The sequence below is a fragment of the Nicotiana tabacum genome, chromosome 5, assembly GCF_000715075.1.
Source record: "Nicotiana tabacum cultivar K326 chromosome 5, ASM71507v2, whole genome shotgun sequence".
NCBI classification, from domain to species: domain Eukaryota; kingdom Viridiplantae; phylum Streptophyta; class Magnoliopsida; order Solanales; family Solanaceae; genus Nicotiana; species Nicotiana tabacum.
Genome location: NC_134084.1, coordinates 17,855,968 through 17,871,132, shown reverse-complemented (window position 1 = coordinate 17,871,132; position 15,165 = coordinate 17,855,968). Strand labels below are relative to the sequence as shown.

The 15,165-nt window shown below is 36.9% G+C and overlaps 1 protein-coding gene across 1 annotated transcript; it reads right to left on the bottom strand.

Annotated features, from left to right (window-relative positions):
• Positions 1–187: 187 nt before the first annotated feature.
• On the bottom strand, positions 188–2,671 carry LOC107762955 (B3 domain-containing protein REM10-like). The gene is made up of 5 exons (XM_075252763.1): positions 2,606–2,671; positions 2,048–2,333; positions 1,298–1,377; positions 976–1,207; positions 188–231 (listed from the first exon to the last, which is right to left on the bottom strand). The coding sequence occupies exons 1-5, from the start codon at positions 2,669–2,671 to the stop codon at positions 188–190; spliced, it is 708 nt and encodes a 235-aa protein (XP_075108864.1).
• Positions 2,672–15,165: the final 12,494 nt, after the last annotated feature.

Here is a 15,165-nt window from a genome sequence, read left to right as displayed (position 1 = left end):
ATCAACCATCAAACTGTAAAAATTAAATAGTTTCGATCTATAGTCATTGGAACATTGTAAATTATAAAATTCATCTTGTTCTAGGTATTCAAGGTAATCTAGTTTATAGAAGAAACGAAGGCATAAACTTCAAGATTCAATTGCTTAAGTGTTGCTTTTCCTTTTCCCTCGTCAATTGCTCCATTGTTCAGTCAACCTCTTGAATGATGCTAGCATCCTCTCCAGATTTGGCTGCAAAAAATGCATTAGTTTATGTAAGTTAATATAAATCTCTGCTACGAAGCCTAAGTTCTCAAAATGTTCACTATATATTATGACAATTCTATATAGTGTTACATGAAGAGGAGCCTTGGAGCAAATGGTAAAGTTGTATAACTGGTTTGAGCCGTGGAAGCAACCAATAATGCTTGCACTAGAGTAGGTTGTTTACGTCACATTCCTAGGGGTGCATCCTTCTCCGGACCCAACGTGAATGCTGTATGTTTTGTGCATCGCACTACCTTTTTTATTTTTATTTTAATATATAGTGCTATATAATTCTCAAAGTAAAGCATGTAAATTCTTTCCAAAATAAACTATTGGTAAGAAGAACTATAAACAATAATAAGAGATTATACATCAACAATAATCTCCTAGAATTCAAAATGCTTTCTTCCATTTATAATTTTCTTTAATTTATCCAAAATTTAAGCCAAACGGAATCATACTGTATGTGTATATAAGATAAAAGGGCAATCCGGTGCACTAAACTCCCGTTATGCACGGGGTCCGGGGAAGGGTCGGACCACAAGGGTCTATTGTATGTAAACCCTACATTTTTGCAAGTGGTTATTTTCACGACTCGAACCTGTGACCTCCTGGTCACATAACAGTAATTTTACTAGTTACGTCAAGGCTCCCCTTCTATATATATATAAAAGATGGTTTTAAGAATTAAAAAAAAAAGATCACGTTGATTAAAATGAGAAAACTTACCATGAAATTTCCATGTTGGTTTCTTTTCATTAGCAACAACTTCAAACATTATACGATCTCCCTCCTTTAAGCAATGTGTATCACGGATTTTATTCCATCCACCGCTAATATACACATTAGTACTATAAGAACGTAATATTAAATTCCACGATCTTTGCCTTTCATCTCTAATAATCAAATCACATTTCTTGTTGATGAGACCATTTGCCCATGCAAATTGCTTAGGGATACTCTGAAAACTCATTTGCAAATATAATCAAAAAGACTTCATATCTAGAAATATGGTGTTGTAAAAGGTCTTGGTAGAGTTTTTTAGACTTACCAAGATATCTTTTGAGAGGCAATAGGGTCTAACAGTGCATACAAAATGAGAATGACCAAAAGGCTTGTGAATAGCAGCTTCTGAATGGGAAAATTCCTTGTTTGATGACTTGATGCTGTTGTTTGGTTTGCCTGTGTACATAGTTAATTGTGTACAAACTCATGTCAAGAAGTAGTATAGTGTCAAGAAATTTAACTAATGAAAAGAAACTATTGTAAATATGAATAGCTTATTAAAACCCCTTTTGCACATGCAGTTCTAGAATATTAAGTTTATGGATTCCTACAAAAATTTTAAGTTAATATACAATAATAACTGAACTAACGGATTAGATTGGGTTTCATGCTAAATATTTGTATACATTTAATGAATTTTTCAATACAAATACCGGATCTAGACATAAATTACTGGGTTTACGGAAACCCTTAACTAATTCACTGGATCCGCCCCGGTAACTTTTGTTACAATTTATGTATGTTGATTGATCGAACACGAAGTTCAACAAAGAAGAAAGACTTTTGAAACTGATGAGCATATTTGTGTGGTTAAATATTTCGCTAAAGTTAAATTATTATCAAATATAAAAATGTGTCATTCTTTTGTGGATCGGAAAACGGGATGCTATCACATAAATTGGGACGGATGAGTAACTTAAACTAACAATAATGGACTACATTTTGAATAAATAACTTCCAAAGTTGAAAGAGTACTAAATTGATAACAAATTTTCCCAAAATTAAAGAAGTTCACCTTTGAATTCAAACTTCTTGGAAGTCTCTTCAACATTATGGGCTTTTTGTTCGTCTTCACATTGATTTGAATGAAATATGGAAACTTCAAACGCCATATCTCCTTCGTATCTGAACACCAAGATATCCCCATATTGCAAATCATGCTCCTCTGCAAACTTTTCCCAACCATCTTCAAGGCGTCGCCCCTTCACCTTCACCAGCCACTTCTTACCAGCCCTTCTTAGTATTGCATGTTCAATATGGTTGTTTCCCTTCAGATACTTCAAGAAACTTGTAGGAATTTTCTGCAGTAAGAAATCACATACAATTAGAGGAGGCTTGTCCCTAACTTGGTATGATGATGATATGAGTTGAGATTAAAGAAAAGAGTAAGGATTCATATAGCCGACCCCAACTTGTCTGGGACTCAGGCGTAGCTACCTTGTCTCGATAGAAGTAAGGATTCTATACAGAATATTCATATGTACTACGGTTTTGATCTTTAGCATGTTTCTTTAATGGGATAAAAACATTTCTTAAACAAAGGAAAGATGAAATAATTGAAATTATTACTTACAATTCCGTGCTTGAAACCTGGCAAGATGGGTTTAAAAAAGTGAGGTTTCTTTGGAGAAACTTTCATGATTGCCAAGAAAATATGTAGTAATTGTGTGGCAACAAATCAATATGGTCAGAACTCAATATTGACTTGATAAATATTAGTTAAAGAACATTTACTTGTTGTATACTATTTATTTTTGTAAAATTGTTTAATGAAGAAGAATTTGGTGAAGATCCAGACATATTACATATACGGAAGATAATACTGTGTGATAAAATTATGAATATTTGATATGTTATTTATGAGAGAATTTTTATGGAATAGGGAAAGATATGAAAGAGAATCTTGCCAAGGTTAAGGAATAGGCATACGTAGTATATCTCCTAAAATAGTGGGGAGAAGAATAGTTATTAACTTATTATATATGGAAGATTGAGATTATTGATGTAGCAACTTATTGTTATTAATCTGTATTGCTGTAAATAAATAAAACAGTAATCTTTCTGAAAACAGAAACAGAAAATTAGTAGAAATAAATTCTGAAAAATAGTATTTGAACTTCAAAATAAATTTTGAAACGTTATAGGAACAAATCGAGCCCACTGAACTTTTCATTGTCCGGCATGTCCGCAGCAGGCACTGGAGGCTCTTCACTAGTGAATTTCTGCATACCAAGTGTGGTAAGCCAGAAGAACACCCTTTGCTGCCATCCTTTGAAGTTGGTTCCAGAAAATCTCCCCGGTTTCTCGACCGGAGGAATAGCAGTGCGGCTTGACGAGGATATCGTCGTTGCACCAACAGTCGCAGAAGGATTTCTGTTATCAATTGTACCCGAGGTTCTGGAATATATCCTCCCAGGATAGAACGATTTAACTCACCGGAGTGTTGGTACCAAAAACGCCGATGAACAGCGAACCACTCGAAGACTGCAAAACACACTGGAATTTTTGTGCAGAAGAAGAAGAAGATTATCAGAATATTTCGTAAGTAAATATTCTAGGATTTGAAAGAATATTTATAGCCAATTTGGTACTGTTTCTGAAAAGGTTTGCAACCTTTCAGAATAGCCATAGCTGTTGGAACAGGTGTGACTCTGTTTCAGAACAGCCATAGCTATTGCAAATATTGTGGGAAATGTAAAACGGATTTAAAATAATCCATGAAAGAAAAACGGGCCAAACCGGACCGGGTAGCAGGACATGGGTTATTTCGGATTGAATTTTCGTTAATTAATTTAACTAATTAATTAAATATTTGAAAAGAATTTTGTACAAAAAAATTAATCAATCAATCGATCTTTGACCAAATCCGAAGCCGAAACCGAAATCGAAGCCGAGTCGAGCGACGACGACTACGACGGCGCGAGACTTGCCTTCTTCTTAGCTCTTTAAGAGCTAAAAGATGAGCTTCTCTATATATACACAAAGATTTTCTTTCCTTCTGCCAATGAGGGACAAAGTGCATGAGTGAAATAAACTCATTCAAATTTCACTTCCCTCCATTTCTTTTCCCACCATTTTTCATTCACACTTCTTTTGTTATTAAACAACAAAATCCAACAATCCCCCACATGAATGGGGAATGGTTATAAACTTAAAGGAATGCACGGGGTGTGTGTGTTTCACATGCAAGAATTAATTACATCTGGATAAGTAAGTTTCCCTTTGAACTTTCCGTAGTGAACTTATATCGGATATACTCGGTCAATCGGTGGATTTGATATCTTTGAAATCGAGCTTTGTTGTATACCTACACAACATAAGTCACACAATCAATCCTTAACCATCCATGGTTCTCACGATTGTGTTCGTTTCAACCATGAATACCGCCTGGTTTCATGAGTGCTTAGAGAATGGGCCTTTACTTTCATTCTCCTTGAAGCGGCTTACACTTCACACTCACATAGGTGATTCCTAAACGTGTAATCCTAAAGACACGCTATCTAGTCATATCCTGCCAGACTTAGCAAATCATTAAAAAGCTTTAAGTTTTATTGACTCATCAAAAAACCTTAATGATTTACCTCGTTTTTGAACATTGTCTTTATCACAAGAATGGGTTGAGTTAGTTGACAATGTTGAACCGTCATTTATAACTTTGTTTGATCTTTTTGAACCTAGCTCTTGGGATCTCCAGTCTGCTAGGTAAAGTTACCGCCATGATAACTTATCCTAGGCCTTTAACCCCATTCCCTTTGATGATCTTTCAATTGCCTCTCTAGATAGGCCTTTTGTAAGTGGATCTGACACGTTATCTCTTGACTTTACGTGGTCAATTGTGATAACACCACTAGAGAGTAGTTGTCTAATGGTATTGTGTCTCCGTCGAATATGACAAGATTTTTCGTTATACATAACGCTCCCTGCCCTACCTACTGCCGCTTGACTATCACAATGCATACAAATAGGTGCTAAAGGTTTGGGCCAAAATGAAATATCATCCAAGAAATTTCGGAGCCATTCAGCTTCTTCACCGGCCTTATCTAAAGCTATGAATTCAGATTCCATTGTAGAACGGGTGATGCACGTTTGTTTGGATGATTTCCAAGACACTGCTCCACCCCCAATTTTGAAAATATATCCACTCGTGGATTTAACTTCAGATGATCCGGTGATCCAATTTGCATCACTATATCCCTCGATCACGGAAGGATATTTGTTATAATGCAAAGCATAATTTTGGGTATGTTTCAGATATCCCAAAACTCGTTTCATTGCCATCCAATGTATTTGATTAGGATTACTTGTAAACCGACTCAGTTTGCTAATAGCACATGCTATATCTGGTCGCGTACAATTCATGATATACATCAAACTTCCCAATACTCTTGCATAGTCCAGTTGTGAGTCACTTTCACCTTCATTCTTTTGAAGTGCATAACTCACGTCAATTGGAGTTTTGACAATTTTGTAATCCAAATACTTGAACTTGTCAAGTACCTTTTCAATGTAGTGAGACTGTGATAATGCTAGCTAGACCTTGTGAAGTCTTGTGAATTCTGATTCCTAAGATCACATCAGTAACTCCTAAGCCTTTCATGTCGAATTTGCTAGCCAACATGCGTTTTGTAGCATTTATATCTGTCATACTTTTGCTCATTATCAACATGTCATCAACATATAAACAAACAATGACTTCATGACCTGGAGTATTTTTAATGTAAATACATTTGTCAAACTCGGTGATTTTAATTCCATTTGCCAATATTGTTTGGTCAAATTTTGCATGCCATTGTTTGGGTGCTTGTTTAAGTCCATAAAGCGACTTAACAAGTTTGCACACTTTCTTTGTTGTTCCATGTAAATCTCTTCCTCCAATTCTCCATTTAAGAAAGTTGTTTTAACATCCATTTGATGGATTTCAAGACCATACACGGCCGCTAGTTCCAATAACACCCTAATAGATGTTATCGTTGTTACTGGCGAGTAAGTGTCAAAGTAATCAAGGCCTTCCTTTTGTCTATAACCTTTGACAACAAGTCTTGCCTTATATTTGTCAATAGTGCCATCAACTTTAATTTTTCGTTTAAAGATCCATTTCGAACCTAAAGGCTTATTTCCTGGAGGAAGATCAACCAATTCCCATGTATGGTTATCCAAAATTGATTGAATCTCACTATTGACTACCTCTTTCCAAAATGCTGAATCAGAAGACGATATAGCTGCTTTAAAAGTTTGAGGCTCATTTTCAAGCAAGAATGTCACAAAATCTGGTCCAAAGGAAGTAGATATTCTTTGACGTTTGCTACGCCTTGGATCTTCTATACTTGGAGTATTTTCCTTTGGTTCTTCCCGAGGTCGTTTAGGTCTTTCACTTAAAGACTAGCATTCAGTTTTATACGGATAGATGCTTTCAAAGAATTCACCATTAAATGATCTCCAATTTCCGTTTTTATTGAAGCATTAGATCTGTATCGTAATTTTGGATCCATAGCAAAAAGAATCGTCGAATTTGGACATCGTATGAGGAGTTTATGTCATTTTATTAAGAATTGGGTTGCCAAATTTTTCAGATTAATTACGAAATTACCAGTGACTTCGTATTTAAAAATCTGCACTATTTTCAAATATTGAAACCAACATATCTCCTTCAATATAAGGTCAAATGGAGTGATTCAAGAGCCTAACTTGACTAAACCTTTACAAGGAATCCATTGGAGGCATCAAAAGTGAGTTTCGAGATCATTTGACACAAGAAACGAGGCAGAACAATATTAAAACGTGGATTTTGTTTATTTAACATATTTTGAGTTGGGGAGCTTGGGTTTTATTCGATTTTGGTAATATTCCATGAATCTATCTTCGATTTTAACTTTTGGTTGATTAATTTTAAAGAGGAAATTGGGGATTTTGGCCTAAAGTTTTATAATATGAATTTTTGAGTTTTGAACATCTATTTGGAATCAGAATTGAGTGAAACTAGTATGGTTGGACTCGTAATTGAATGGGTTGTCGGATATTATGAGTTTTTGTCGGGTTCCGAGGCATGGTCTCGGGTGTGATTTTTTGCCGGATTTGGGATTTGATTCAGGATTCGATCTTTATCATTCGGAGTTGTTTCCTTGAGCTTTATTTGATGTATTTGAGTTGCTTTTGGCTAGTTTTGAGTTGTTCAGAGGTCACTACATGCGTGATGGAATTTTTGAAACATCGCTTGGCTTGCTCGGTATTGTAATTTTCTTGTTCGAGATAAGTATTTTGCCTAGCTTTGTTGAGGAAATTTTTTCTCCTATTTATCATTGTTTGCTACATGCAGAGGTAATACATATATGAGGCAACGAGCGTATATGTATGTGCCAGGGTTAATCATGCTCGGGGGTGAATTATGTTATATTTGTGTTTGTAGAATTCCGTGATATACTGCTTTATGCCTTACTTGGCTCTTAGATACTAAGGACATATATTTCGTAAGTAAATATTCTGGGATTTAAAGGAATATTTATAGCCAATTTGTTACTGTTTCTGAAAAGGTTTGCAACCTTTCAAAACAGCCATAGCTGTTGGAACAGGTGTGATGCTGTTTCAGAACAGCCATAACTGTTGAAAATATTGCGGGAAATGTAAAACGGATTTAAAATAATCCGGGAAAGAAAAACGGGCTAAACCGGACAGGGTAGCGGGTCATGGGTTATTTCGGATTGAATTTTTGTTAATTAATTTAACTAATTAATTAAATATTTGAAAAGAATTTTGTCCAAAAAGATTAATCAATCAATGACCAAATCCGAATCTGAAGCGAGCGACGACGACGCGAGGCTTGCCTTCTTCTTAACTCTTTAAGAGCTAAAAGATGAGCTTCTCTATATATACACAAATATTTTCTTTCCTTCTATCAATGAGGGACAAATTGCATTAGTGAAATGAACTCATTCAAAATTTTACTTTACTCCATTTCTTTTCCCACTATTTTCCATTCACACTTCTTTTGTTATTAAACAACAAAATCCAACACTTATTATATATGGATTTCCATGTATTAGAATATTTACTAGATCCAAAAATACATTCACATGCTTCAGTGATCGTTATCTTGCTCATCACCAACTGCCTCATTATCTAATCTTAGTCATGTATGATGTGCTATAGGAAATATCTTAAATTTTATCCTTTGTTACGATTGAAACCCTTGCTTTTAGCAAATCATGTATTTGCCTCTAACTTTAATAGAGCTCTGGACAGAGTAGATTCCATGTGTCAAAATACTTGAGAAAAGGATCTAAATTTATCCCTCTGCTTTTCACAATGATTTAATATTACCCTCTATTGACAAATACAAGACGATTGGTAATGGCAAGAATATAGATGACTCCAAAGTATGATGAAAGATATATATACTAGTCGTTATTTTCTCCCCTATTCCCTTTTATAAAAACAAAAGGAAAAAGATTCAAATTCGCCTTTGTAGACCCGTACTTCTGAGTTGCTAGATTTTTTAACTACCGTTTGTTTGGATGGTCGTTACCCATTGTATTGTATCATATTGTTACATTAAATACGATATTTGTTTTGATTGTTACTTAAATTTTACTATATCGTATCGTTAAATTCGTCATTACATAACAACAAAATGTGACACTTTATGTAACGACCGATTTGGTGGGAACGCGTTGTTACCTTATCTTTTTCTCTCGATCTCACCCTTCATTATTATTAAATAATTTTATTTTATCATTTATCCTACCTTTTTATATAATAATTTAATCATGTATCATAATTTTCCTTTATATTATTGCAAGTTTATTCTTCATATTGCTGGTGTGTATGTCACGACCCCAAATGCCTAGTCGTGATGGCGCCTATCACATTACTAGGCAAGCCAACCTAACCATATAACCACAACGAATTCCTTTTATAAAACCATTTTTCTAACACGGGTTTAAATACCAATTTTCATAAGAAGTGCTTAAAACAGCTAAAAATATGCGGAAATCAATAAAATATTAAAACAACAAGACCCAAACATCTGGTGTCACGAGTCTAGAGCCTCTAAATATACAACTAACTGTCTAATACATCATAAGTCTAAAATGCAGAAAAGAACAAGATAGGAAGGAGGAAACCAAGGCTGCGGACGTCATGCAGCTACCTTGCAATCTCCGGCAAACTCTGATAATGCTGAGGACCCTCACGCTGCCGCTCGGGCACCTGGACCTGCACACAAGGTGCAGGGAGTAACGTGAGTGCGCCAACTTAGTAAGTAACTAAAGTAAATAAGGTTTGAAAGTAGTGACGAGCAGTTAAAATCATATAAAGGAGGAAACAACAGAAGAACAGATCAAGCTCCACAGTTTAAAACTAGTCTCGTCATAAAATCTTCAGTTTCAATTGGAATACTTGAAATCATTTACTTAGCAATTTTTTAACAGAGGCTTCATTTTAAAAGAAGAGTGAAATATCATAAATAGGCCCCTCGGGCAAGGTATCACTCAGAATATGGCCTCTCGGGCAGCCTCTCAGTCACTCAATACTCACTCTCGGCACTCAGGCTCACTAATATCTCATAATATTAATAATCATAGTAACCGCTACGGCGTGCAGCCTGATCCATAGTTTATAGTCGACTACGCTCATTGGGGGTGTACAAACTTCGGAGGGGCTCCTACAGCCCAAGCATCATATCGCTGTGGCGCATAGCCTGATCCAATATATATATATCCTCACCATTAGGTCCTCAATCTCTCTCAGTCATTAACCTCACAGCCGCTCGAGCATAACAGTAGGAATCAGGGAACTCAGTCCGAACATTTCTCACATTTTAAGAAGTACAGTGATAAAACTAGTTTTTAAATAATAAATAGGTAAAACATGACTGAGGATATGCTTTCAAACAAATAGAGTGAGGAAACACAGTAAAAATGTCTCTAAGGGTCTCAACAGGTCGGCACAAGGCCCCAAGCATGGCATACATCCCACAATACAGTGTAAACTAAAATACGAAATATTATAAGATTTCAAATCAAATACGCGGCGTAATAGTCGCTACGGGACGGACCAAGTCACAATCCCTACTGGTGCAGCCCATACGCTCGTCACCTAGCATGTGCGTCACCTCATTTATCAAAATAATTCGAAATACTGGGGTTTGTACCCTCAGTTCTAGATTTACAATGGTTACTTACCTCAAACCGGATGAAAATACTACTCCGCGATGTCTTTGCCTCTCTCCTCGGCCTCAACTCGCGCCGAATCTACCCAAAATTAGAATCATAACATTAGAATACGCTAAAGGATCGAAGTCCAAACGAAAATAATCAAATTATAACACAAATCCCGAAATTAGCCAAACCCGACCCCCGGGCCCGCGTCTTGGATTCCAATAAAAATCACATCAATGAATTCCTTATCACTTCCCGAGTTTATTCATACCAAAAGCATCAAAATCCAACCACAAACGACCCCTCAAATCCCAAATTCTAGGTCTCCAATTTCAAGCCCTAGTTCTTCAATTTTTCGGCTTAAATTTCCATGATTAATTAGGTAGAATTCACATTAGAATCGAGTACTAAGTCCATGAATCTTACCTCCAAGTGTTTTCCCTTGAATCCCTCTTCAATCCTCTTCAAAAAGCTCTAAAATCGCCCCTAAGGGTCTCAACAGGCAGCCCAATCCATAATATATCTACAGGACCTAAAGTAACATGTTTTGTCACCCCATCGTTCTAATTTACTATGTTATACCAAGTACTTGTATATCAAGCAATTAAGCATGTTGATCTGTTACTAATTATACGCCAAGCACTTAAAAGTTTCCATCTATATACATATACATATACATATACATATATATATATATATATATATATATATATATATATATATATATATATATATATATATATATATATATATATATATATATATATATATATATATATATATCACCATTAGGTCCTCAACCTCTCTCAGTTATTAACCTCACAGCCGCTCGGGCATAACAGTAGAAATCAGGGAACTCAATCCGAACATTTCTCACATTTTAAGAAGTACAGTGATAAAACTAGTTTTTAAACAATAAACAGGTAAAACATGACTGAGGATATGCTTTAAAACAAATAAAGTGAGGAAACACAGTAAAAATGCCCCTAAGGATCTCAACAAGTTGGCACAAGGCCCCAAACATGGCATACAACCCATAATACAGTGTAAATGTCTAAAATACAGAATATTATAAGATTTTAAATCAAATACGTGGCATAATAGTCGCTACGGGACGGACCAAGATACAATCCCTACCGGTACACGCCCACACGCTCATCACCTAGCATGTGCGTCACTCATTTATCAAAATAATTCGAAATGCCGGGGTTTGTACCCTCATTTCTAGATTTATAATGGTTACTTACCTCAAATTGGATGAAAATACTGCTCCGCGATCCCTTTGCCTCTCTCCTCGGCCTCAACTCGTGCCGAATCTACCCAAAATCAAAATCATAACATTAGAATACGCTAAAGGATTGAAGTCCAAGCGAAAATAATCAAATTATAACACAAATCCCGAAATTGGCCAAACCCGACCCCCGAGCCCACGTCTTGGATTCCGATAAAAATTGCATCAATGGATTCCTTTTCACTCCCCGAGTTCATTCATAGCAAAAGCATCAAAATCCAACCACAAACGACCCCTCAAATTCCAAATTCTAGGTATTCAATTTCAAGCCCTGGTTCTTCAATTTTTTGGCTTAAATTTCCATGATTAATTAGGTAGAATTTCACATTAAAATCGAGTATTAAGTCCATGAATCTTACCTCCAAGTGTTTCCCCTTGAATACCTCTTCAATCCTCTTCAAAAAACTCCAAAATCGCTCAAAAATGGTGAAAATAAACCCCAAAATCGCATACAGGACGACTATTTAAACATTCTGGCCAGGCCTCAATTCCTTCTTCCCGCGAATGCGATGCATAATCACCCAGCCCTTCGCGAACGCGGAGCCTTCCTCGCGAACGTGAAGGCTAAAATTTCAGCCTTCACCAGCTAATCCTTCGCGAACGCGAGGACCTGCTCGCGAACGCGAAGGTCAAATTTCTCTGCAACACTCAACAGTTTTTCTGCAATTCTCAACAATATGAAATGGTCTGATTGACCACCCAAAAGTCACCCGAGGCCCCCAGGACCTTAACCAAACATGCCAACATATCCCATAACATCATTTAAACTTGTTCCAACCTTCGGAACACTTAAAACAACATCAAAACACCAAATTCGCATCGGATTCAAGCCTAAGAATTCCAAAATCTTCTAAATTAAGCTTTTGATCAAAAACCCAACCAAACCACGCCCGAATGACCTGAAATTTTGCACACACATCCCAAATAACACAACGTTACCACTGCAACTCTCGGAATTCCATTCCGGCCCCTAAATCAAAATTTCATCTATCAACCGGAAAATGTCAAAAATCCAATTTCACCAACTCAAGCCTAAATCTACTCCGGACCTCCAAAACACATTCCAATCACGCTCCTAAGTCCCAAATCACCTTCCAAAGCTATCCGAACCATCAGAACTCACATCCGAGCTCTCTAACACAGAAGTCAATGTCCAGTGGACTTTTCCAACTTAAGCTTCCTCAAAAGAGACTAAGTGTCTCAAACCTTACCAAATCCTTTCTGAACCCGAGCCAACCAGCCCGATCATATATAAAATCGATAGACAAAGCAGTAAGAAGCAGAAATGGGGAAAACGACGCGGTAACTCATGAGACGGCTGGTTGGGTCGTCACATCCTCCCCCTCTTAAACAAACGTTCGTCCTCGAACGAGTCAAGAAACATATCTGAAGCCTCAAATGGGTGAGGATATCTGCTACGCATCTCCCGCTCGGTCTCCCAGGTAGCCTCCTCCATGGGCCAAACTCTCCACCGCACTTTCACTGAAGCTATATCCTTTGATCTCAACTTTCGAACCTTACTACCCAAAATAGCTACTGGCTCCACATCATAAGTCAAATCATCATCTAACTGAACCGTGCTAAAATCTAGAACATGAGACGGATCCCCAATATACTTCCGGAGCATAGAAACATGAAATATCGGGTGCACACTCGACAAGCTGGGTGGAAAGGCAAGCTCATAAGCTACCTCCCCAATCCTCCGAAGCACCTCAAAATGCCCAATGAACCGAGGATTCAATTTCCCTTTCTTCCAAAATCTCATAACACCCTTCATGGGTGAAACATTCAACAGAACCTTCTCGTCAACCATGTAGGACACATCTCAAGCCTTCCTGTCAGCATAACTCTTCTGTATCGACTGCACTGTACGAAGCCTCTCCTGAATCACATTCACATTGTATAAAGCATCCTACACCAAGTCTGTACCCAATAGCCTAGCCTCACCCGGCTCAAACCAACCAACTAGAGATTTACACCGCCTCTCATACAAAGCCTCATATGGAGCCATCTGAATACTCGACTAGTAGTTGTTATTATAAGCAGACTCTGCAAGCGGTAGAAACTGATCCCACGACCCTCCGAAATCAATGACACGCACACGCAACATGTCTTCCAATATCTGAATAGTGCGCTCGGACTGTCCGTCCGTCTGAGGCTTGTCACACCTCCTTTTTCCGTACCCGAGAGGGTACAAGGGAGTTTTTTCCAATTAAAGGACAATCGAAATGAGATTTGTTTATTTATTTCAGAGTCGCCACTTGGGAGATTTAGGGTGTCCCAAGTCACCAATTTTAATCCCCAATAGAGGAAAAGAATGACTCCATATTACGGTCTGCGTACCAGAAATCCGGATAAGGAATTCTGTTAACCCGGGAGAAGGTGTTAGGCATTCCCGAGTTCCGTGGTTCTAGCACGGTCGCTCAACTGTTATATTCGGCTTGATTATCTGGTTTTATACAAATATGAACTTATGTGCAAATTTTAACTTTTTACCGCTTTCATAATTATTATTATTATTATTTTTACAAGAAATTGCAACGTTGTGAAAATGTATCTCGAACCGCGTTACAATCAATGTACACGTGGTTGTCGACACACTTTGACTCCGTTGAGATTTGAATTTGGGTCACATCAATGTGCACCCGAGATTAGGAAAATTAAATTATTAAAGGCGCGCCTAAAGCGACTAGCGTATCATTTACTTTGGGTAGGGCCGTGGAATTTTGCTAAACGATCCATCCCGAAGTCTAAGCAATTTTAAAGCAAATATTTACTGAGGGCCCCGCAATTTTGTATTTTTATTCGGCGAGGCTCATCTCATTCTTATTTTTTAAAAGGAATTTGCAACGTCATGGACACGCATCCCGAACCACGTCACAATCAACGTACCCGTGATTAGAGACACATTTAGACTCCGTTGAGATTTGGATTTGGGTCACATAAATGTGCACCCAAGTTTAAGAAGGTAAGGTTTATTAAGGCGCGTCCTAAAGCAACTAGCGTATTGTTATTTTGGGAAGGCCATAAAAATTCGCTAAACGGCCTGTCCCGAATTCTAAGTATTTTAATATATACATTTAGAGGGCCCCACAGCTTGTGCATTTTTGTTTGTCGAGGCTCGTCTCATTTTATTTAAAAGGATAAACCTATAGTGACTACATTTCTTCTATTAAGTTTGTCTCTAAAAATAAAAAAAATCCCTCAATTAATTACATGCTGAAAAATACGTAACTTATTAGTTATTAACTTACGGCTAATGCAAATGGAAAATTGCAATCGAGTTTGTACAAAGAGAGATTGCTTCCGTTCTATATTCTATTTTTAATAACACTGGAACATGAGATTGACGCACAATAATATCAAAAACAGATTAACTATTCTTCGATTAATTTAAACTAACATTATTAGATGAAGAAGTTATACATATGCAACCTCATTACTCATTAGTCATTCAACTACATCTTTATACAAAGAAAGAAAAATTATATTCAACCACAAATCTAAACAGGAGGAATTCAACAGGAACGACGCCTGATTAATATTTCATTTCTCATCAATCCGAGAGTATACAAATGTGTACCTGGAAACAGCAGTACAAGAACAAAAGAAGGAGAAGTCAGCAACAATAATACCACAGCAACACCGCAAACCAGTAACAACCAGTAGAATAACCCAGTAACAGATTGA

Bases quoted from the DNA above. Each gene is read 5' to 3' on its own strand.
- LOC107762955 (XM_075252763.1), bottom strand. From the start codon at position 2,671: ATGAAAGTTTCTCCAAAGAAACCTCACTTTTTTAAACCCATCTTGCCA. The intron at 1,208-1,297 runs GTAAGTCTAAAA...ATGAGTTTTCAG, and splicing joins GCCTCTCAAAAGATATCTTG to AGTATCCCTAAGCAATTTGC. The intron at 232-975 runs GTAAGTTTTCTC...CATTTTTTGCAG, and splicing joins ACCAACATGGAAATTTCATG to CCAAATCTGGAGAGGATGCT.